A 25547-nucleotide genomic window follows, 5' to 3' on the forward strand; every position below is an offset into this window, starting at 1 on the left:
TTGCTACCAAATACTAATTGAGTGTATGTAAACTTATGACCCACTGGGAATGTGATGAAAGAAATGCTGAAATAAATCACTACTAATATTCTGACATTTCACATTCTTAAAATAAAGTGGTGATCCTAACTGACCTAAGACATGGAATTTTTCCTAGGATTAAATGTCAGGAATTGTGAAAAACTGAGTTTAAATGTGTTTGGCTAAGGTGTATGTAAACTTCGACGTCAACTCTACCTTTATTTACACTAAAACACTGTTGACATGTAGATATGAAAAGAGCCATTAAGGTTGGCTTCATTTATGATAAATGAAAGCCAAATAAATGTCTTGTTACATGGACTTCTTAATTTCTTCTAGTGATCATGTTCAGTGAAAGGAAGAGGCCACAAACATTGCTTTGAGATACTCTCCAAGTGGCCATGCAGGAAAGCCTAATGGACATCTGCTCTGGCAAACTGACAGTGTCACCTGTGAGCTATAGAGCAAGGAAGGGCAACGCTAGCCCTCAGGGCCGAAGAGGTTTCACTTGTATTCCCCCATCCCTAGCAAAACACCACTGATCAAACTAACTGCATCCTAAACTGAAGATCATGATTAGTAGAAAATTGGTGTCAGGTGTGTTAGCTGGGGCAAAAGTGTGACACCAATCAGGCCCCAGAGGACAGGAGATGCCCAAACCTATACATCCTCGAAAGCAAGGATGGGCCTATTGAAAACAGACACAGCATAATGTTTGGTTAACCACAAGGATCACGGCCTGGATAGCAGCCGTAGTGAAACCCTTTGAATTTACTGACAAACAGTGATTTGTAATAAATGTATTGAATCAGATTACCATAGCAGTTAGTCTCTCTCCATGGAGTCACAGACCCATGACATTTTCACATCTTATTTAGGAGTACGAGTTGTGGGAAATATATTTCTTGATAGAACTGCTAAATATCTATGTTTTTTTTCTTTGTCCTTCGTGTCCTTTGTCAAATCACAATGCTGCGACTCCCTAAACATTTTTCTGCCTTTGACTGTTGTACTTCAAAGGCAGAAAAATGTTTAGCATAACAGTGGATTATTTCAGATGTTTGTTTGTTTTGTTGATCTTCTAGAAACAAAAACCATGGAGAAATGTGTCCCTCTTGCTGGTTGCAGGAAAACCCTTCCATCAACAAGTTCTAGTGATAGAACTGAAAGTCCCATGACTTACTGGTTGCTGCTAGGGTTATTGTCAGAGATAACATTTCAATGTTGTTTATCTTCATTGTATAACTTAAAACTGACCAAAGAGGACGAGAGGCGATGAAGTTGTCATTTTATGGGGACTTTATTTCAGACTCAGAGTCTAAGAGCTGGAGGCAGCCACTGCTGCTCTCTTGGGCTTGGGGACAGTTCCCTCACGGAATCCATTCCTGGAAAAGACCAGAGAAAACACATTGAGGTAGCATGACAATGAATTGTAAACTATACTGAACAAAATATAGAAAACACATCTGCTATCTGAGCAGCTAACCGATCGCTGCAGCTGTACATAGTCCATCGGTAAATAGCTCACCCAAGTTAACTACCTCATCCCCATACTGTTTATATTCATTTACTTTTCTGCTATTTTGCAGACCAGTATCTCTACCTGCACATGACCATCTGATCATTTATCACTCCAGTGTTAATCTGCAAAATTGTAATTATTCGCCTACCTCCTCATGCCTTTTGCACACAATGTATATAGACTCTTTCTACTGTGTTATTGACTTGTTTACTCCATGTGTAACTCTGTTGTCTGTTCACACTGCTATGCTTTATCTTGGCCAGGTCGCAGTTGTACATGAGAACTTGTTCTCAACTAGCCTACCTGGTTAAATAAAAATTAAATAAATATGAAGTGTTGGTCCCATGTTTCATGAGCTGAAATAAAAGATATCAGAAATTTCACATACGCACAAAGGCATACTTTTCACTCAAATTTGTTTACATCCCTGTTAGTGAGCATTTCTCCTTTGCTAAAATAATCCGTCCACCTGACAGGTGCGGCATATCAAGAAGTTGATTAAACAGCATGATTACACAGCTGCATCTTTACTTTTTATTTAACAAGGCAAGTCAGTTAAGAAATTATTGTTTACAATGACGGCCTACCAAAAGGAAAAAGGCCACCTGCTGAGATTTAAAATTAAAAATACATAAAATGTAAATAAGACAAAACACACATCACAAAAAGAGACATTTACATAGAGACCTAAGAAAACATAGCATGGCAGCAACCTTGTGGTGGGGACAATAAACAACCACACAAAAAGGTGCAGTTTTGTCACAACACAATGCCACAGATGTCTCAAGTTGAAGAAGCATGCAATTGGCATGCTGACTGAAGGAATGTTCACCAGAGCTGTTGCCAGAGAATTGAATGTTTTTCTCTACCATAAGCCACATCCGTTGTTTTGGAGAAACTGATGAAACAGAGTTTGCATAACCGAAGAATTTCTGCAAACTGTCGAAAAACGGCTCAGGTTAACTCATCTGCGTGTTCGCTCTCCTCACCTTCGATGGCCTGGAGAAGTATGCGCTTCACAGATTAATCCTGATTTCAACTGTACCGGGCAGATGGCAGAACAAAGAGCCCCATGGTGGCCGTGGGGCTATGGTATGGGCAGGCATAAGCTATGGAAGACTAACAACTGCATTTTAAAATCGATGACAAGTTGAATGCACAGAGATACTGTGATGAGATCCTGAGGACCACTGTCGTGCCACTCCTCGTCGCCATCACGCCATGTTTCAGGATGATAATGCATGGCTCCATGCCGGCAAGGATCTATACACAATTCCTGGAAGCTGAAAATTTCCCAGTTCTTCCATGGCTAACATACTCACCAGACATGAGCTCGTTTGGGATGCCCATTGAGCTCGTTTGGGATGCTCTGGATCGATGTGTACGACAGCGTGTTAAAGTTCCCGCCAATATCCAGCAACGTCACACAGCCATTAAAAGAGGAGTGGGGCAACATTCCACAATCAACAGCCTGATACACTATGGAAAGATGTCTCGCACTGCATGAGGAAAATGGTCACACCAGATACTGACAGGTTTTCTGATCCACGGCTCAACCTTTTTTTATTTTAAGGTATCTTTGACCAACAGATGCATATCTGTATTCCCAGTCATGTGAAATCCATAGATTAGGGCCTAATGAATTTATTTCAATTGACTGCTTTCCTTATATGAACTGTAACTCAGAAAAATCTTTTAAATTACTGCGTTTATATTTTTGTTCAGTGTACACACACATACAGTGCCCCTTACTAGGTCTCAAATGTTTTTTAAAGGTAGGTAACCCCATCCATTTCGAACATGTGCCACATGCTAATATTCTTTTCTCCCAAGTGGCGCAGCTGTCTAAGCCATCACTACAGAGCCTGGTTCGATCTCGGGCTATATCACAACTGGCCGTGATCGGGAGTCCCATAGGGCGGCGCACAATTGGCCCAGCGTCAAACGGATTAGGGGAGGGTTTGGCCGGGGTAGGCCGTCATTGTAAATAAGAATTTATTCTTAACTGACTTGCCAAGTTAAATAAAAATATATTATATTTGATACCTTTAAAATCTTCAGATCAATTACAAATATTTTCCAAATAAATAGCCTACCACATCGGCAATAACATGGAAAGTTCCATTTCTGCATGGATTAACACTGGTCATAGGAGGATATACTACTCTCCCAATCCAGTATCTGGGCACATTGTAAATCTGATATTGTTTGTTTGACAAAACAAAAACATACTAAGAATTTTTTGCAAACGTTTTAAAAAAAAATCAAAAATGAAATATCACATTTACATAAGTATTCAGACCCTTTACTCAGTACTTTGTTGAAGCACCTTTGGCAGCAATTATAGCCCCGAGTCTTCTTGGGTATGATGCTTCAAGCTTGGTACACCTGTATTTGGAGTGTTTCTCCCATTCTTCCCTGCTGATGGGGAGCATCGCTGTACAGCTATTTTCAGGTCTCTCCAGAGATGTTAGATCGGGTTCAAGTCCGGGCTCTGGCTGGGCCACGCAAGGATATTCAGAGACTTGTCATGAAGCCACTCCTGCGTCGTCTTGGCTGTGTGCTTAGGATCGTTGTTCTGTTGGAAGGTGAACCTTCACCCCATTCAGAGGTCCTGAGCGGTCTGGAGCAGGTTTTCATCAAGGATCTCTCTGTACTTTGCTCCCTGACCAAGACCCTTCTACCCGGATTGCTCAATTTGGCCTGGCAGCCAGCTCTACGAAGGGTCTTGGTGGTTCCAAACTTCTTCCATTTAAGAATGATGGAGGACACTGTTCTTGGGGACCTTAAATGCTAAAGACATTTTTTTGGTAACCTTCCCCAGATCTGTGCCTCGACACAATCCTGTCTTGGAGCCCTACGGTCAATTCCTTCAACCTCATGGCTTGGTTTTTGCTCTGACATGCACTGTCAACTGAGGGACCTTATATAGACAGACAAGTTTGTGCCTTTATAAATCATCATCAATTGAATTTCACAGGTGGGCGCCAATCAAGTTGTAGAAACATATCAAGGACGATCAATTTAAACAGGAAGCACCTGAGCTCAATGTCGAGTCTCATAGCAAAGGGTCGCAAATTCTTAGTGAAAAAAACAGATTCCTTATTTACCTGTCATTGTGGGGTATCATGTGTAAAAAAAATGTTGACTATGCAAGTCAGTTAAAGAACAAATTGTTATTTTACAATGACTGCCTACCCCGGCCAAACCCTCCAATAACCCGGATGATGCTGGGCCAATTGTGCGCTGCCCTATGGGACACCCAATCATGACCGGATGTGATACAGCCTGGATTCAAACCTTGGTCTGTAGTGACGCCTCTTGCACCGAGACGCAGTGCCTTAGACCGCTGCATCCATGTGTGTGTGTGTTAACTATTTAACTGTACTAGAATGCTTAAATGACCACTAAAATGTAAAATATCTGTTACCGATATCTTTTTATTTGGCAAGGAAAATATTTATTATCGGTATCGTCCAAAAAAAGTAATATCGGTGCATCCCTAGCTGCAACAAATTGTAGAAAATGTCAAGGGGTCTGAATACTTTCTGAATGCACGGCATTAAATAAGCATTCCAATTTGGCATTCACGATATCAAAGGTAAAATGATTAGTCAGCAAGCACTTCAGTCACTCACAGGAATGGGCACTTGTCAAATCATGGCAGTGACACCATTTATAACGCAGAATTTTATTTTATTTTTATTTTACCTTTATTTAACCAGGCAAGTCAGTTAAGAACAAATTCTTATTTTCAATGACGGCCTGGGAACAGTGGGTTAACTGCCTGTTCAGGGGCAGAACGACAGATTTGTACCTTGTCAGCTCGGGGGATTGAACTCGCAACCTTCCGGTTACTAGTCCGACGCTCTAACCACTAGGCTACGCTGCCGCCCCAAAAAGAAAAACACATTTCATGAGTAGTTTAACAGTCACCAACTCCAAATAAAAACCAACATCACCTTCCTTCCTGGTGTATTGTAAGATGATCATATCTCAACATCAACCAAACTAAGAGGGTTCAACCAAGCACTGAAAAGCATCTGTGCAGAGCAACCTAATCCACCTTGGCAAAACAAGCTAGCGATATCATATTGGTTACATTGGGCCAATTAAGAACAGACAAGATTCGTCTCAACTGATTCCGCAGGTCAGATTAGGTGCTTCTCTGCAGTTAAAAATGATACCAATTTCACATTCGACAAAAAAAAGCAAGCTTTGGAAAAATGGAGGTACATACTCCTGCCTAAAGAACAGCTCATCTTTGTATTCCGAGGAAACATTTTCTTCTGTTTGCACCTGATGTATTATGCAAATCAGCCCTGAAATTCATTGCAGGGAGGATGTTGGACTCACCTGAATCTGCGGTAGACAACCCTCAGGTGTCTGATACGGCCAGACCCGGTGGTGTTGCGTCTCTTGGCCTTGGCACTCCAGTTATCTGCAAAAGTGTAAGGATGAGCGTGTTATAGAATCAATGAAGAGCAAAACCGCTGTACAGACACATACATCAGTGTGACAACATGGTCAGCTTGACCAAACCCCCACAAAAGAAAAGCCTGGAAGTGCAAAAAGTCACTATTGCATGTGAGGACATCTGGAATTTTTCAGCTTGTTTGACGTATGCATCACTGGAAACTTTTGACAGGCTAAGCTCTGGTAAGTTGACCTGCAGCATCCAGCCATCCATCTAGTGTCACTGATGGTCCCTATTGGTAACATGAATGGACTGCACTGACTGATCAAATTGACTGATCAAATTTTACTAAACTATCTGCCAAGACAACAGCACGAGCCACTCACACTTTCTCTTGCGCTTTTCGGGGTAGCCACACTTTCCGCAAGAGGACTTTTGAAGGTGGTATGCCTTGGAGCCGCACCGACGACACAGGGCATGCGTCTTGTTGCGACGTTTACCAAATGATGACGTTCCCTTCGTCTGTGACACAGGTGAAAACACATTTATGGTAACCAATTAGTATTTACAGTTCATTCAAAACAATACATCACATAAGATGGCTGTATACGTTAACTACATGCTAACAGGCTAATGTTGAATGATGCTAGCTGGTTCCACCTGAGAAAACTAGATACTTTCCTTGTTTTGTAGGATGACATGGACATACTAATGAATGCTATTGTCAAAATCGTTTCCTTTATGGGGACAAATAATAGCAGTCAATTTGAGATGCAGATTGAAAATTATTTGGAAGATACCCATCTACTTTGAGCGTCTGCAACATACAGTAGCTAACGTTAAGTGTTTGTTACGTTACAGTTTATTAATCGGGTTTGTAGCGATTATGAAACTAACACCATGAAATACTGAGGTCTACCATAATTCAATGCTTTCATCTTCACAACAAACATGTAGTTGATCAAATGAGAACGTTAATTAAAGAGGATGATTTCAGATTTTCATGTTACACTGCATCCCCGCTTACCATCTTCTTGCCGAAGTAGACACGATAGAGGACGGAAAAGGGGATTGAGTTGCAGTAAATTCAGTCCGTACTTATTCCGGTGCAGCAAACCTGTATGCTGTAGCGACACAAGAACAGAGAATATTTGTTCCTTTCACTAGCAATTGAAGTCACTAAATTAATACTGTGTTTAAATGTAAGTAGCATATTCTGGTATACAAGTTGTATTGTATTATAAACTGGTTACCAACATAATTAGAGCAGTAAAAATATATGTTTGGTCATACCCGTGGTATAGGTCTGTGTGGTTGGAGCCCTGAATGCTGATTGGCTGAAATCTGTGGTATCAGTCCATATACCACGGGTTTGACAAAACAGATGTTTATGGCTCTAATTACATTGGACACCTCAGGGGTTTGTTGTACAGTTGAAGTCCACAAATGTTCTATGGGATTCAGGTCAGGGCTTTGTGATGGCCACTCCAATACCTTGACTTTGTTGTCTTTAAGCCGTTTTTCCACAACTTTGGAAGTATGCTTGGGATCATTGTCCATTTGGAAGACCCATCTGTGACCAAGCTTTAACTTCCTGACTGATGTCTTGAGATGTTGCTTCAATATATCCACATAATTCCCCTTCCTCATGAAGCCCTCGATTTTGTGAAGTGCACCAGTCCCTCCTGCAGCAAAGCACCCCCCCACAACATGATGCTGCCACCCCTGTGCTTCACGGTTGGGATGGTGTTCTTTGGCTTGCAAGCCCCCCCCCCCCCCCCTTTTTCCTCCAAAACATAACGTGGTTCATTATGGCCAAACAGTTCTATATTTGTTTCATCAGACCAGAGGACATTACTCCAAAAAGTATGATCTTTGTCCCCATGTGCAGTTGCAAACCGTAGTCTGACTTTTTTATGGTGGTTTTGGAGCAGTGGCTTCTTCCTTGCTGAGTGGCCTTTTCAGGTTATGTCGATATAGGACTCGTTTTACTGTGGATATAGATACTTTTGTACCGGTTTCCTCCAGCATCTTCATAAGGTCCTTTGCTGTTTGCACTTTTCACACCAAAGTACGTTCATCTCCAGGAGACAGAACTCATCTCCTTCCTGAGCAGTATGATGGCTATGTGGTCCCAAGGTGCTTATACTTGCGTACTATTGTTTATACAGATGAACGTGGTACCTTCAGGCCTTTGGAAATTGCTCCCAAGGATGAACCAGACTTGTGGAGGGTCTACAATTGTATTTCTGAGGTCTTGGCTGATTTCTTTTCCTTTTCCCATGATGTCAAGCAAAGAGGCAGTGAGTTTGAAGGTAGGCCTTGAAATACATTCACAGGTACACCTCCAATTGACTCAAATGATGTCAATTAGCCTATCAGACGCTTCTAAAGCCATGACATAATTTTCAGGAATTTTCCAAGCTGTTTAAAGACACAGCCAATTTAGTGCATGTAAACTTCTGACCCACTGGAATTGTGATACAGTGAATTATAAGTGAAATAATCTGTCTGTAAACAATTGTTGGAAAAATTACTTGTGTCATGCACAAAGTAGATGTCCTAACCGTCTTGCCAAAACTACAGTTTGTCAACAAGAAATTTGTGGAGTGGCTGAAAAATGAGTTTTAACGACTCCAACCTAAGTGTTTGTAAACTTCCGACTTCAACTGTATATGGCCAATATACCACGGCTAAGGGCTGTATCCAGGAGCTCCGCGTTGCGCCGTGCAGAAGAACAGCCCTTAGCCGTGGAATATTGGCCATATTCCACACCCGTCGTGCCTTATTGCTTAAATATACCACGGCTTTTAGCCAATCAGCATTCATGCCAGTTGCCAACTTAGCCTCGAGAGATAGGAACAGCGACTGTTAGTGGCCTGTCGAGGCCACTGCCACAACTCTGTCCAGAAAAAGGAGGAGACATTTACAGTATAATTTTCTTCTCCCATGCTTGTGCATTAGCCCATGTTTGTTAACTTCTGTCTTTATGCATCTGTTTCAGGACTTTCATCATGACTACATGGAAGTTGATGGAAAGATTTAGGAGGTAATGTTTTTTAATGGTCATCAGGGAGTCATGTCACAAGGGAGTCAAAATAAATAAATTATATACCTGTTGATTATATTAATTAAATACCTTATTATAACTTAAATGTCATCAGAACCCACAATAGAAGCTTGTTTTAGTTTATTGTTTGTAAACAAAGTAATTTTAAACAAACACTGTATTGTCTCAAAACATTAAAACGATAATGTTTATATCATGCATCCTTAGCTCTGTCTATCAATTTGAGAGTGGTTACTGGACATTTCTCCAGCCTCATCCCTCAATGTGTTTACCAAAGCAATGGCAGAGTGACAGAATTTTCTGGCATGTTCTCGATTTTCACATGGGCTTTCTCTTCTGGTCAGGTGACAACCCAGTGGTAATAATTGTTTATGTGGTTAGTGGCTGTTTCAGGTGGGTAAATATAGCAGGAGAAGGCTGCCCCAGCCGCCCTGCAGTCTGCTCTACCCAGGGGTTTGTGCAGCTCTGGCCCCATCCTGCCGGCGAAGATGATTCACTGCGTTGTCAGAACGGGTGACACGTACGGAGGAGTGGCCGACAGAAAAGTGTTTCTCACCATCTACGGAGACCTGGGAGACACGGGAATGCAAACTCAGCAAGTCAGAGCAACAGCAAAACGTTTGAAAGAGTATGTGTGTTATTATTTGGTCACACTTTACATTAAGTTGCAAAGATACCATGTAATTTACCGTGTCGTTTCATGGAATACTAAAACCAAAGACAGTACAGTATTGCTAAAACCGTGTAATTTCAAAAGGTTAACTAATTAATGCAAAGTGTGTCTGTTTCTGAATTCCCTAAAGCCTCTCTCAGTCCATCATAGTGATTAAGAGCAGTCAGGTTGATTTTACTTCACTACATGGGTCCCTTTTCTATTTGTCTCGCCCTGGTGAATAAGTTCTCCATGGAGGTGGTGGATCTCGGCCAGGTGTTTAAGATCCATATCCGCCACGACAACTCGTTTAGTGCTATCCGGAATCCTTGGGACGTCCCTACCCTACACCCTAACCATAACCCCTACCCTTACCCTAATCTTAACCCTTACTTGAATGGGGTGATGTCAGAGTTGGGACGTCCCAAGGATCCTGTTTAGACTTTTGCCAGAGAGGAAGTAGAGCTTTTGTGCTAGCCTACCTCTCACTCTGTCTCTTTTTCTCTCCCATGGCTGGGTGATAATAGTGCCACCCCAGAGAGCTGTCAGTTCGACAGAAGGCATCAAGTACATCTTCCAGTGTAAGTGGGGAGGCAGGGTAGCCTAGTGGTTAGAGCGTTGGACTAGTAACGGGAAGGTTGCAAGTTCAAACCCCTGAGCTGACAAGGTACAAATCTGTCGTTCTGCCCCTGAACAGGCAGTTAACCCACTGTTCCTAGGCCGTCATTGAAAATAATAATTTGTTCTTAACTGACTTGCCTGGTTAAATAAAGGTACAATTTTAAAAACATTTTTTTTAAAGTGCTGGTTGGCCAAGCACAGAGGCAATGGTTTCTCACTTTTCATTGATTGATTTATTCGCAACTGCAGTTCTGTACACAGGATTTCCAGCAAGGGAAAACAAAACTAAGTGTTGATTGGTATAGAGGCAAGAACATAATCCATTCTAACCTGTGCTTTTCTCAGGTCCTGCCCCAGGTTGGCACCTGGAGTACATCAATGTGATAGATGAGACCATGGGCCAGAATTTCCGTTTCCCGTGTGAACCCTGGCTGGCCAAGCATGTCGACGACGGGCCGATCATGAGAGAGCTGGCCTGCGCCAACAACTACATCCTGGACTTCAGTGACAAGACCAATGAGTTAACCTCTGACCCTGATGTAGGCTAGTGATGACAAGTTGTCAGTTCAATGCCTCGTTTTGATTTACATTTGTTTGTCAACTAATGTGAATTCAACATGAAATCCCTCCCAAAATTCACCATGTCATTGGATTTAGGTTAAAAGTTGGACAAAAAAAGACAATGCCCTAACATTGATGACTTTTTGCTAATCCAATTAGTTTTACAAGTTGATTCAATGTTGGGGTGAAGTGATGTGGAAACAATGTTGAATCAACCAGTTTATTCCCATTGGGGTACCACTCAGACTGTTTACTATTGAACAACAATTGTCTGCTCCCCCCCCCCCCCCCTCTCTGAATGTTGCCTGTAATCCATGGTTTCTGGTTGCGGTATGTACATACAGTCAATGTGGGGACGAGGTCCTCGATGCACTTATTGATAAAGCCAGTGACTGATGTGTTTTACTCCTCTGTGTTTCCTCCGACACATTGGTGCAGCTGGCTTCCGGGTTGGATGGGCATTGTCAAGAAGCAGTGTGGCTTGGTTGGGTTGTGTTTCGGGGGACGCATGGATCTCAACCTTCGCCTCTCCCGAGTCCATACGGGAGTTGCAGCGATGAGACAAGACTGTAACTACTACCAATTGGATACCATGAAATTGGGGAGAAAAAAGGGGTGAAAAATAAAGAAAAAATAAATGAGGTAAATCTGATTTAAGTTGTCCTGCATTAAAGTCCCCGGCCACTAGGAGCACCGGCTCTGGATGAGCGTTTTCCTGTTTGCTTATGGCAGAATACAGCTCATTGAGTGCGGTATTACTACCAGCCTCATCTATCGTGGTATGTAGACAGCTATGAAAAATACAGATGAATACAGATGAAAATACAGATGAAAACTCTCTAAATTTTTCAAAAAATGTAATCATCCTTAAAACAGGCCGTTTCAGCATTTTAGGGAGTTTATTTGAAAAACACATAGAAAAAGATCATATACAATCAGACAATAAATAAAACAGGAGACAGAACAGTTTGGGTTAAGCTATGCAAGTTTTTGCATCCTCATTAGTAATAAATACAGTACAAAATCCATCAGAAGTTAACCTAAAGATTTTCCACAACATTCACTGATCCATGTTATTCTTCATTATAATGAAGCTATTGCTTTTCATATTATTGGTAAATACTTCTAGTGTCTATAAAAAACCCAGCTCATAACACATTGCGCAGTTACAGCAAAACAGCAGTGTGTTGTACAAAGATGGCCACTTCCCTTTAATCACTGGCAGGTTAGTTTAAACAGTTTATCAGCAGCAAAGAAACATATCTGTAATATTCAAGAAGGTACAGCCTCATATTAAACACGTCTACAGCTTCACCCATGTGCACATATGAAAACCTGAGGAGGACATGCATTAGAAAGCTTGTGCTTTAGGATTCTACTGTTCATTCCCCTTCACCAGCTTGAGTTATTATACTATACAGTTTTCCTCTGCAGTAACAACCCAGTATACAGTCTGCAGAGGACAAAGGTAAGGCCAGGTTGTCACTATTTACCATATCCAAAGTCATAAAAACTCGGTCTACTTCTACAATTTCTCATGTCCTGATGATGGTCGACTGACCGAAAGCTCAGGTAAAATTAAAATACATTTGCATCTGACTGGAAGTGTGCAGAGACTTTTTCCTGTTTCTACGATTGATCTTTTAAAATGTGATTCTAAACTTTACCCGGTCCACACTGCTAACCTTATGCCAAACCTTAAATTAATACCAAAAATATCATTTTTGTTTTCACACATTTTTATTATAAAGCCAATTTTGACTTTGTGGCTATGGTAACTAGAGACAACCATAAGGCCAGGAGTTTTTTCCAGACCATGTGACCTGACCAGGAAGTAGACATGGGGTAAAGACAGTGACAGCAGGAAAAATTCAAATAAGACCAGTCAGCTTCATTCCAATGAGATATATGTAAGATGAATACATTGCTATTATTAAGAAAAAGCACACAGAAAACAGGTGGTTGGCTTATTATACCCAGGTGTAAAACTACTACCTAGAGTATCACACCAGAAAAACACAAGATCAATAGCTCAAGTTTATCACGTTAGCCACCTTCCTAACCTAACCACACAAACACAGCATTTGCCAGCAATACAAAGTACCTAATAATGCAGTTATTAATTCATATGGGAAGAGTTAACATAGCTGGACAGAGGAACGTATGCTCTGAATGGAGACACCCAATATCCAGATATAACATGGTGACATATACAACCGAGGTCAAACAAACTGTGAAACTGGTAATGATCCGGGATAAATATGAAAAATAAAAGTATCATATTTCCTCTATGCCAGTGAGGGGTTTAGCCATGCTAGGAGTGCAATGACCGAGGTTTACATGCTGAAACACTTGCACCTGGTCAGTCTGTTCACTAGATTAAAGCAGAGTGTGGGAATCTTCTAAATTGAATGGAATGGAATGAAGATCAACAGCACCACGTTGGCTATAGACAGAGCCCGTTACACCTTGTCACCCTTCCAAATGACAATTCTTCTTCTGAAAAACACAACTTGCATGAAAAGCATCCCCACCAACCTATACATAATGAGGTATCCCCAACAACATCTTGTGTTATTTCTAGATAAATATATTTATTCAATTATGGAATCATGAGAGAAAATACATTAAATATGCCACTCCAAATGATTGTGAAATACTTAAGGCATTTCAGAGCCTCCTATGTGAAGTAGCAACCCTCCTTGTCTGTCTGTAGTTTGTTTGGATGGAAGGGTTTGGACAAAGGGAAAATAAAAAACACAACACACAGTCAAGTCAACCACCAAGAGAACACAAGGAAGCATGAAGATACATGTAACCGAACACAAGCTAAGCTAGAACAAGGAGACCCCACACCACCAAATCTATTTCAGACAACGCCATAGTGCATTAACAAAACAAGCTAGATTATTGCAACAATAAATGTTTTCTGCAGCATTGCAGCCATTTCTTCAAAATGGTAAGACATGGACAAGGACTTGGTCCAATGACCAAATTAGCATGAGTGCTCAAAACAAATTGATAGAAAGAAAACTGAAATGAAGAAAGGACTAATAACAAATCAAATAAATATAAATACTAAGAATAATTGTTTGGTATTTTTAAATAAATGGCTTTTTCTCCCTTTAACCCTCTTTCAAGTGAACTACACCAACATGATTCATGCACGATATAGGGAAAACAGCTTCCATCACTGAACAGTTTACAGTTCCTCTAGCAATACCATACGACTACCATCATGGGGGACCATCTTACACATTCCAGAACACAGAACAAAGGCTTACGAGTTGGATCTCTCCCTGGGACACCAGCTGTATTCTTGTATCGAAAAACGGGAACAACTGAGATTGAAAGGAAGGGAACCGAAACACAATGGAGGTTGTTTGCTATGTACTGTATAAATCACAAGGGCTTGTTCTGTAGGCAATAAGGTCCTGGTATACAAAAGTTTGGGGTCACTTAGAAATGTCCTTGTTATTGAAATATTTTTTATTTTATTGTCTATTAAAATAACATTAAATTGATCAGAAATACAGTGTAGACATTGTTAATGTTGTAAATGACTATTGTAGCTGGAAGTGGCAGATTTTTTATGGAATATCTACGTACATAGTCGTACAGAGGCCCATTATCAACAACCATCACTCCTGTGTTCCAATGGCATGTTGTGTTAGCTAATCCAAGTTTATAATTTTAAAAGGCTAATTGATCATTAGAAAAAACTTTTGCAATTATGTTAGCACAGGCGGAAACTGTTGTTCTGATTAAAGAAGCAATAATACTGGCCTTCTTTAGACTAGTTGAGTATATGGAGCAGCATTTGTGGGTTCGATTACAAACTTGGATTAGCTAACACAATGTGCCATTGGAACACAGGAGTGATGGTTGCTGATAATGGGCCTCTGTAGATATCCCATTAAAAAAAATCTGCAGTTTCCAGCTACAATAGTAATTTACAACATTAACAATGTCTACACTGCATTTCTGATAAATTTTATGCTATTTTAATGGACAAAAAAAATGTGCTTTTCTTTCAAAAACAAGGACATTTCTAAGTGGTAGTGTGTTAGAAAATAACTACATTGTATTCACTCTAAAGACAATACACAGACACTGCATCCTCCAGCCAATGCCAGCCTTAAAGATCGTTCTATGGATGAGGCTGTGAGTAGAAGTTGCCCATAGGCACAGTTCTATAATCAGCATTCCTCTCGAACCAATTCTAATCTTAATTATTAGGAGGGGAGATGCAACACTGACCTAAGATCAGCATCTAAGGGAAACTTCCTCCTGCTCCATGGATGAGGGAGAGAGTCATACCGTGTATGGTTCACATGCAGAGATACTGCAGACTTTTCCGTTTTCCCCCCGGTATGAATCTTGTTCTGGAGGCCGCTCTGCAGAGTGGTCACTAGCTGGCACAGCCACAAAGTCATAGAATCTGATTTTAAACCTAACCACACTGCTAACCCTAACCTAAAATTGTTTTAATTAATTTTTACAAAGTAGCCAATTCTGACTTTGCAGCTGTTCCGTCTAGCGGAGTTCTGCCTCCAGGACAAGACTCATGACAATAAACGTCATCCTGCACAGACTTCCTACTGCTCCACAATCACAAGACAGCCCAAGCCTGCCATACAGCATGCATATCTGGGGCCTCAGTTCTAGAGTATAGAGGCCCCAATACAGCACAATACAAACCACTGAAGCCATGCCTGGTTAGCATCTCTAGCATCCACTCTGATAGCAGAGATCTACTGTACTGGAAATCCACCTATTGATTGGCCTTTGTACATAGCTAGCACTTCCTCGTTGCCTAAAGGCTGCCTGTATGCCTATTACCCTCTTTTAAAGAAGACTATTTCCCCATGTTGTATTTTTTCCCACCTTATTTCTTAAAGTGGGATTTTTGCTTGCACCACACTGTCACCCTGTTAAATACTGGTGATCAATAACAAGACTACTACACTCCATAACACCATATGTATTAGGCCACAGAATCTCATTTCAAGAAACATCCCACTGCTGATTTCATATCTTGTCATGTTTTGCACAGATGTGCTGTAGCTAGAGCTCAGCATTTTGGGTTTCATCAAGAGGGAGTGAGACCAGTACACATATACAAACCCAACAACACAACACACACGCTCGCTAGGTGGTTTAATGGAGGATCTCATCTCTGAGTGTACGGAGAAGCTAATGCTACGGTGCAAAACCCTGATGCAGACTCATCAAGGCCCTGCAAATCTGTCCATACATTCTGGCACCCTTATGCCTCTCTTCTTCATCCATCCATCCATCCATCGGCCTCTTTTGTTTCTCTATTGTTTGGATCAGTGTGCTTTGTTAATCCCTCTCACCTCCCCTCCCGCTCATTGTCTTCCTCAGCTGGCTCAGAAGGCAGGCTCATATGTGATGCAGATGGGAAGGGGGACGTTTGGCAGAGCTCCCCCTAGGGATGAGGTGGGGTTTTACAAGATGGGGGCAGGGAAAGGAGGCATCAGCTGTCTGGTGCCAGCTGGGTCTCAATGTCCACCCTGCATATGGGGCATTTCCTACTGGTGGCCAGCCACTGGTCTACACACGCCTGGTGGAAGAGGTGCATGCAGGGTAATCTCCTGGTGGTGGAGGAAGAGGATGAAGAGTGTTAATATGAATTACCATAGATACAGAGATCTGCAAACTATAGTCTGTTTTGGCACCAAAATTACCATGACAATAACATTGTCATTAGCATTGTGACTAGACCCACCTGACATCCTCTCCATCCTCCAGCATTGATAGACAGATGGTACACTTCTCATCTGTATCCAGTTCCTCATCCACCAGCCCGAGCTTCAGGTCCTGAGGTATCCTCTGGAAAATAAAATATACAACATTTTTTTTTTTACAAAAAGCAATATGCATATTTTCAAATTTAACTCAATTTCATTCACTAAGTTTTGATAGTTCACATGAAAAGAGAAAGATGCTTGAAGTCCACATATTGTAGTTCAGATACATGACTAGGTATGCAATGACAAACCCAGTTTAATACCATATCCCTTATATATACTGCAAATACTGCTGACACAATTAAAAAGTGTGCTTCAGGTTCCAGTCTCAATGATTCACTAAAATGTCATGCATGCCTATGATTCCTTCAGTATATTCAAATAATTCTCACAAGACTCACACAGCTTTATAATATGTGTGAGACCTATCTGTGGTCTTAAATTGGGTACACTCCAAACCATCTGACTGTTGTGTAAATAACAAGTCCATTTGGACTGCAAAAGGAGACAGGATTCCTTGGAGAGATTTTTGGCTATCAATGACCTAAAATGAGACGTCAGTGTTCGTCCGTGTCATTCTGTTCTATTGTGCTTTATTCAATGTTCTGCCTCAGTACATCCGTTACAGACACGACCTGAGGGCATATTCTTACCTTCTTGTATTTGTGAGGGTAGGTAAACCTTTCAATAGTGGTCTGGACAGCCCCTCGGTTCACACTGCCCAACCTGTCCTCCAGCTGCAGTAGCTCCTACAGGCAACACATGTGGAACGACTGTTAAACATCTGGAACAAGCATTTATCTCTACCTCAAGACACTTCATTAATACTGGCTCTTATTTCAGTCCGATAAAAACAACAAATGAACAAAGCAAAATAAAACAAGAGGTTTTCGATTCAGAAGCATCTGGAAAACAGAACTCGTGGAAAAGAGAAGAGCAGTCCCACATGAGGCTGTCTACAGCATTGGAGGCAGGGACAGAGGCGTGAGGACAGCCGTGTGATTACCAGAGTGTGTGTGTGTGTGTGTGTGTGTGTGTCGGGGTGAGAGTGTGACTGGGTTGACTGGAGTTAGCCGTGTGACTGGGATAACAGTACCTCATAGCTCTCTCTCACAGCTGATGCGTGGCGGGAGGGGTTGAGGCCCTGCAGAGCCAGCAGGTGTAACTGAGGATACGGGTAGTTTCTGATCTCATGGACAACCTAGAGAGAACATACAGAGAGACAGTAAGGGAGTAATCTGGATACATTCTCCTCAACTCTGAGAAAACTTCTTTGAATTTCATACAGATGCCAGCCATCCCTAAACCCAGTCTCTACAATGATCTATGGTGTAAAGACCAAATCAAACACTACGGGTGGTACAACAAATATGGATGCCATGATTGCACAGATCATTGAACATCGCTTTAATTGTAAATGTACGTTCTGTTCATTTAAATATTATGGCAAAAAGAGTTGTGATGATCTCACCACTTGGGTGGAGGCATTGTTCCTGGGGAAGTGATGCATCCTGGGAGATGTCAGGTAGTGATGGTAGTGCTGGGGCAGTGGGCGGACGTGGTACTGAGGAGGAGGGAGCCCCGCGTCCACACTCAAATCCCTGACCAAACACACAACAGAGGAGGAGCGATAAGAGAGAAACCAGTTAAACACAGACCCAACAAAAATCATTAACATTGATTGTCCTTGGATTCCCTACAGAGGGTAATGCGTATGGCCCAGTACATCACTGGGGCCAAGCTTCCTGCCATCCAGGACCTCTATACTAGGCAGTATCAGAGGAAGGCCCTAAACATCATCAAAGACTCCAGCCACCCTAGTCATAGACTGTTCTCTCTGCTATCGCACGGCAAGCGTTACCGAGGAGCCAAGTCTAGGTCCAAAAGGCTTCTTGAAAATAAAAGCCAAGCTGTCTTCATCAGGGTATGATCACAAACACTGCGGGATGACTCATTTATATAGTGTCAAAAGACACAGGTGTCTGTAATCATGGCCAAGAGTGGCCTAATATCATTGGTTAATTATCAAATATTAAAATGGCATTCAAAGAACAGCATACAAACAATAAATGGATAGCATACGATCATAAATTCATTTTAGACTACACAAGCTTACAAACAATTACAATGGCAAAGTCACAATAATCACAAGAATGGCTTCAGATCAAAGTCTACGTTGAGACTGAAGGGAGCAAGGGTCTTTAAGTAAAAAATCCAGGCAGCCTCTTGTTTTAACAATAAATTATCAAGTTCACCCCCTCTCCTAGGGAGGGTGACATGTTCGATGCCAATATAACGCAGAGACGAAATCGAGTGGCCTGCCTCCAAGAGGCTTCTTAACAGCTTCTACCTCCAAGCCATAAGACACCTGAACAGCTAATCAAAGGGCTACCCAGACTATTTGCATTGCCCCCCCCCTCCCCCTCTTTTACGCTGCTGCTACTCTCTGTTTATTATCTACCTATAGTCACTTTAACTCTACCAACATGTACATATTACCTCAATTTACGTCGACTGACCCACACATTGACTCTGTACTGGTAGCCCCTGTATATAGCCTTGCTACTGTAATTTTACTGCTGCTCTTTATTTTTTACTTAACAGTTATTTTTCTTAAAACTGTATTGTTGGTTAAGGGCTTGTAAAGTCAGCATTTCACTGTAAGGTCTACACCTGTTGTATTCGGCGAATGTGACAAATAAATCATCATGCCTGTGGGAACAGGTGACTCAAATTAGAAAATTAAGATTATCCACAGTCCAGGAGTAATGTTTGAGACTTAAATGGATAACTCAGTATTTTGTCAACTTCCCCGGAGTCAGATGCACTCGTGGATGCCATTTTTACTGGACTGTGTCCAGTATGAAGGAAGTTAGAGCTAGTTTTGCTAGCCAATGCTAACTAGAGTTAACACAATGACTGGAAGTCTATGGGCATCTGCTAGAATGCTACCTCTAACTTCCTTCGTACTGGACATAAATGGTATACAAATGGTATCTACAAGTTCATCTGACTCTTGGGAAGTAGATAAAGGGCATATTTGCCAAAATCCCAAAGTATCCCTTTAACAATGAAGCCACATTGTATGAGTGCAAGCTGGCGTCTTACCAGTCTGTGCCTTCAGCCAGGTAGCGAGGCTGCTGGGCCGCAGGCTGTGGGGGGATGTGGAGGGCAGGAGCAAACTCGTAACCCGGCCGCAGTCTGTGGGGCTGGTGTCTGTTGACAGGACAACCAAAAAAGGTTTCTGTGCACATCATACTCCATGCCATATGTTGTGTGGATCTACAGATCCAATGGAAATTTCGACTCAACTTTAAAGCACTTTTGAGGTGTGAAAACACATGCCAAACTGAACTACCCCTCAAATATACTGTAGTTGTATATACAAACCTTGACTTTTCTATAGCTTATGGAGGTACCCAAGTTACTATGGGAGTGCCGTGCTTAGCCAGAAACCAGGTCCCCATACCTGGAAGGTGGCATGATGCGCCGGTGCTGGGTCTCTAGGATCTGCTGCTGGAGGAGGTACTGCTGGTGTAAGGCCTGAGGTAGGAAAGGGGGGGCAGAAATGTCCTGGAACTGGGGTGTGGGGGGTAGGGGGTTGAGGGGCGGGTGGAGCTGGGGAGAATGCTGATGGCCAGGGGGAGCCAGGTGGGGGTTGATGCCCGACTGGGGCTGACCTGGGTGGGGCATTGGGAAGTCAATGGGCAGCTGGGCCTGGGGGCCTAGCTGGAAGTGCCGGCAAGAGGTAGCATGGCTATGCTGCTGCTGCTGCCGGTTAAAGTGGGATCCTGTGGAAACAATGAGAGGGAGTCAGACACCTGAGAGAGAAACGGTAGGTTAGAATTTATTGTGTATGTGACATGGAGTATGTGTTTGTGTGATGTAATTGTGTTTCTGCAGGAGGATCTTTACAAAAGCCCTAACTCTTACCTATGGTGAAACTTACATCAGGGGATAGGGAGATATGGTGAAGTAACACATTCAAACCTGCATGGAAAATGTTAATACTTCCAAACACCGTCTATTATGGCATCATGTGACATTTGACCTTCTGGTTGGATTCTCACCTCTGGGCATCAGACTCTTCGGCAATGTGCGTGCCCAGGATTGTGCATTTAAATTGTGTAACAGAGTGCTTTTCAAATTAATCTAGTTTTAAAATCTAGGGGTACCGGTAACACATCTGAATGACCTTGAATCCCTTTGATAGAAGTGCTGCCAGAAGTGTTCTGTAAAATATCAGAATGACCTCGAATCCCTTTGATAGAAGTGCTGCCAGAAATGTTCTCCAACTTCAAGATCTAGTGTGACATTCACATGAATGACATCATTGATCCACAGTGGGACAAAAGGCAGAACATCTATTCCTAAGATGTTTATTTATGACACAAACTGTTCATCCTTTATAAATCACTGAGGATTTTAACGTGATAGCATTGCTGTGAGTGTGTCCTTTTTCTGATAACGGTTTCACTTGCTGAACTGTGGGTAACATTATAGCACAACATCAATGATGTGTCTGTTTATACATCACTACCCAGAAATATCTAACAGCAAATGCCAAGATGTGTAATATCTTATGAGCACGAGTCAAGGCCACATAAAGCCTACAACATATTTGTCTATCTCCTTCAAGAAATCAATTAAAATACTGCCTAGGCCTGTATCTTACTCTCACTGACACACACTGCTACCCAAACTTTTCCCCCATGCGTAGATTTGTTGGTGCAGAGGAAATAGCTTGACAGTACTTTTCCCCCTCTTCTAACCACAGCTATTTGGCAGCTGAAGAGAACAGGCTGCTGTTGAATCAGAGACTAGTACAGTGCACTACAGTTTCAGTACACTGTCTCCATACTATATAGGGCTGACAATTCTAATGGAAATAACATTGATAATTGATAGTAATGGGAATGGTTTGCAATTAGCATGAAGGTGGCCTAGGCTGCATTGTGACATTGATGGCAATATGACAAAATATGTTTGAAAGGGGAGAACACAATTTATAGGATGATATTTCATAGTCAGTGACATGTTTTCCATTGCGGTAAATGCATTTTGGACTCGGGCAGCATGAGAAGTCCTGGAAAAAGAACATCAAACAAATGTAAACTGAATCTATCCACTGAGCTATACGCAGCCTAGCACAAACATTGTGGGACGGATCTATGTATAGGCCTATGTGAAAGTCACCTTCACCTTTTCTAACATGAAGAACATGCGAAAGTGTTGGTGGTAGAGTGGATAACACATTCAGATGAAAACAGGTGAAAGCCCTACAATTGAGAAAAAGGCAAAGTCTACATTGCATTTGGGTCATTAAGTTGGAGTAGACTTGAAGGTGCAGTGCTACAAAATGCCTTGTGAAATAGTCAAGGCTCTGTGATCTTTCAGAAACATCTGAATGGGGTGGGTTATTTTGTCTCACATTCAGCTCCTAACCAGTCACTAATCACAATGGTTAAATAATTTGATCCAAGGTTCAACTGTGGCACACTGCACTTTCAATTGTCTCAGTGGTACAATCACCATGAATGACAGGGGACAGACTCATTCAGGCCTTGTGATGATAAAAGCATTGAAATTGTCTATCTTTGTCACAGCGGGAGAGGTGGGTGGGGTGGAAGGGGGAAGGTAGGAACGAGGGGAGGGCTAAAGACAATAAATGGAAATCAGCAAGAAGCACACTGAAGGTTAGGAAAAATACTATATTCTTTATTGAAAAATATTAGTTTGTGGAATTTGTAATAATGATAATATAAACACCATGCAACAAAAATAAACAACATTGACTGAAGGCAAGGCCCACCATGCTCCATATAGGGTTAATAAGAACAGAAGCAGCATCTAATGAGCAGATGTGGTTGGCTACAGCACGGTAGGGTACATCTTTACTACAGAAAGATTACATTGGAATTTACTATTCAATGTAAAAAAAAAAATACTAAATCATATGAATCATAATGTGACCATGCATTGAAAGTACCATTACCAGAACAAAAAGGTAAAGAGAGACCACAACCAAACAATAAAATACGTTATTACTCTACTAGAAGATTCACTGTAGCAGTGCAGGAGATAAGCATCCCTGTGAAATGGATAGCATTTTGTACTTTTGTTAGTGGGGAGGCTCATTGGGAAGTGAACAACCAGTGAGAGCGTCTACACTTATAGCATTACGATTTGGTTTTGGCTTTAGTGAGCAAAAGGCCTGATAATTCAGTGTTTCAAAGATATTCATTTTCAAGAGGAACAAAAGGGTTACACAAATGGAGGCGGTTATGACAGGTTGTTGGGAACAGGTGAAGTGTACCAGTTGATGTGTTGTCTATTTTGAAATCACTCAGATGACCACGAGGATAATTATAATTGTGTGTGTGATCATATTCAATGAAATATGACAATGTATAAGCTTTACATGTAATTGTACATGTAAAAAGAATGCCAATTGGAGCAAAATATACTTTTACTTAGCTACCTTTGTACAATGTATTTTCCATGGGGAAAAAATAAAGAACATTTGCCAAATTCTGGTGTTCAGTAAAGCAGTGCAGAAATAGAATCCATGCAAAATGTATCCACTTTACAGGGATTTACAATTGGCTGTTGTCATAATCAAGACTGAATGGGAGGTACACAATGACATACATTTGATTCTCTTTAAGCGCTAAAAATGTGTTAAATCTACAACAACTTGACAAAGACAAAAAGTTATTATATAGGTGTTAGCTATTTGTTTTAGTTTTTCCACATATACTCTATGGTTGAATGATACATTTTTGTTGTTGTTATATATATACACCAATGTCGTCTTCTGATGGAAAGAGGAAATGAAGAAGGGATTCAAAACAGCTAAATGCAGAGAACAGGCAGAGGCCAGGCCACGCCACACCACACAGCAGCAGATGATCATTAGCTACACAATGGGAGGGACGACAAAGATCTGATAAATGCAGAATGTAGAGCCAGCCTCGAAACTATGAAACAGGAAATAAGAACAGAAATAAAAGCACAATGTGAAATAATTGATGCCACTGCATGAACTTAATATGCTACACTGTAGCCTAGACGGTTTATGCAACTTCAGAAACTGGGTGGTTCACGCCCTGAATGCTGATAGCCGTGGTATATCAGACCATATACAAAGTATATGACAAAATATTTATTGATACTGCTCTAATTACTTTGGTAACCAGTTTATAATAGCAATAAGGTACCTCGGGGGTTTGTGGTAAATGGCCAATATACCACTAAGGGCCTTATCCAGGCATTGCGTCACGGTTATGAACAGCAATTTAGCCGTGGTGTATTGGCCATATACCACACACCCTCGTGCCTTATTGCTTCAGTATGTTTTGATACTGAATCAATGGGGAATTACTGTCTAAAATCAACTGGTGGATCAGCCTGGTCTCATAGACGAGACATAACATAGTAAAGGTAAACAAGGTAAATCCGGGACACTTAAATTAGAATTATATATTACGTTTAGTTAAATAAGACATAAGATTACTTAAATAAAAACGAAAGTTTGTTGGTTGGTTGGTCAGGTGGGCGTATACCGTGAGCTCGAATCTCATCACAGACAACTAGAATTTTAGCTACTCTGCAACTACTTAGCATGTTAGCTAACCTTAATTAACCTAACTCCTGGCCGAGCTAACGTTAGCTATAATTCATAACATAGATGTTTGCATAAAATACATAACATATCATACTAAATATGTATCGGATTTACTGCAAATACAGAATACGAAACGCTCAGACCAGATTGGAAAAACAACCTACATAGCTAGCTAAATTAGCTAACGTTACGTGTTTGAAGATCTTCCTGACATTTTAAAATATGACAATTGAGCCTGTTTGTTAGCTAGTAGTTGCGATATAGCAAACATTCTTTAGCTAGCTAGCTAATTGAATTAGTCATAAAATCCTATTGGCAAGCAGTAAAGATGATCTTCAAATGACATCCTGGGATTAAATACATTCTCCCTACAAACAGACCGACCGAGCTAGCACTTTGTAACCAGCTAACTAACCTTCAAACAAGTTTGAACGTGTTTCACGCATTCCTCTCTGACATTTCACCACTGCCATTCATTTCAATGGCTGTGCTTATATGTATTGAAATATAGCTGATTTACTACAATATCATGTCCAAAAATAGCTTAACGTTTAAAAAGGTAGCTAGCGTTAGCTAAATAGCATCGGTCAACGCGCGTCCATATAACAATTAGATAGCTAACGTTAGTTAGCTGTCAATAGCTACCTGAAAAGGCTATTTTTTTTAATACACGATCAGACCATACTACCAAAATGTGTAATATGGTCGAGCAATTGTTAATAAAATGTAACGAATGAGAACATAATAGCCTTGTATGGCAAACATACTGTTTTGTCCTAGTTAGCAATCATTCGCTTTATATAGAACGGAACAGCTGTTTGGTAGCCAACTAGCTAAGACAACAACACAGTCGCTTGTTGGAATGGATCCTAAAAGAGATTTTCGACCAGGTTAGCGAGCAGCTTTAGCGATATTAAGATTAACAGGGCACACGTAATTGTTACAGATAAATATATATAAATACCTCTATTTCTTACTGAGCCAAATACAGGAAGAACCAGATATCCGACATGCACTAAAACCATTCTTGGATCCTTGTCTTGCCGCTGGGTTGATGAGAGATATAGCCCATGCAGATGGTCCGTTCCAACCTACATTCAAGCAGTTCTAGCACTGAGCTGACAGGCAACTGCTTCGTTGACAAAGCGTCGATGGATCGGTATTTTCACGTTTAGGAAATATTCAGTACCACACATGGCCTCTAGGTTGTGTCGAATCCCCCCCAAAAAATGTCAGGCCCTTTATGATCGCTAGTGGGCGCTATTGTACCACTCATACATAG

The 25547-nt window shown here is 41.3% G+C and overlaps 2 protein-coding genes across 5 annotated transcripts; both read right to left on the bottom strand.

Moving 5' to 3' along the window:
• Positions 1–1302: 1302 nt before the first annotated feature.
• LOC109896144 (60S ribosomal protein L37-like) lies at positions 1303–7106 on the bottom strand. Its single transcript, XM_020490409.2, has 4 exons — positions 6988–7106; positions 6347–6482; positions 5900–5984; positions 1303–1406 (listed from the first exon to the last, which is right to left on the bottom strand). The coding sequence occupies exons 1-4, from the start codon at positions 6988–6990 to the stop codon at positions 1340–1342; spliced, it is 291 nt and encodes a 96-aa protein (XP_020345998.1). The 5' UTR covers positions 6991–7106; the 3' UTR covers positions 1303–1339.
• Positions 7107–11744: 4638 nt separating this feature from the next.
• Positions 11745–25516, bottom strand: LOC109896143 (E3 ubiquitin-protein ligase RNF165-like). 4 transcript variants are annotated; one of them, XM_020490405.2, is made up of 8 exons: positions 25230–25516; positions 20108–20429; positions 19747–19854; positions 18110–18239; positions 17735–17839; positions 17292–17387; positions 16617–16720; positions 11745–16482 (listed from the first exon to the last, which is right to left on the bottom strand). In XM_020490405.2, exons 1-8 carry the CDS (start codon positions 25288–25290, stop codon positions 16365–16367), a joined length of 1044 nt encoding a protein of 347 aa, XP_020345994.1. In that variant the 5' UTR covers positions 25291–25516; the 3' UTR covers positions 11745–16364. The 4 variants fall into 4 exon arrangements, with proteins under 4 accessions (XP_020345994.1, XP_020345996.1, XP_020345995.1 ...); XM_020490407.2 differs by having other exon boundaries at positions 16010–16482; positions 20108–23557; positions 25230–25506; XM_020490406.2 differs by having other exon boundaries at positions 16010–16482; positions 20108–23618; positions 25230–25506.
• Positions 25517–25547: the final 31 nt, after the last annotated feature.

This window comes from Oncorhynchus kisutch, linkage group LG8 (genome assembly GCF_002021735.2).
Source record: "Oncorhynchus kisutch isolate 150728-3 linkage group LG8, Okis_V2, whole genome shotgun sequence".
Taxonomy (NCBI): domain Eukaryota; kingdom Metazoa; phylum Chordata; class Actinopteri; order Salmoniformes; family Salmonidae; genus Oncorhynchus; species Oncorhynchus kisutch.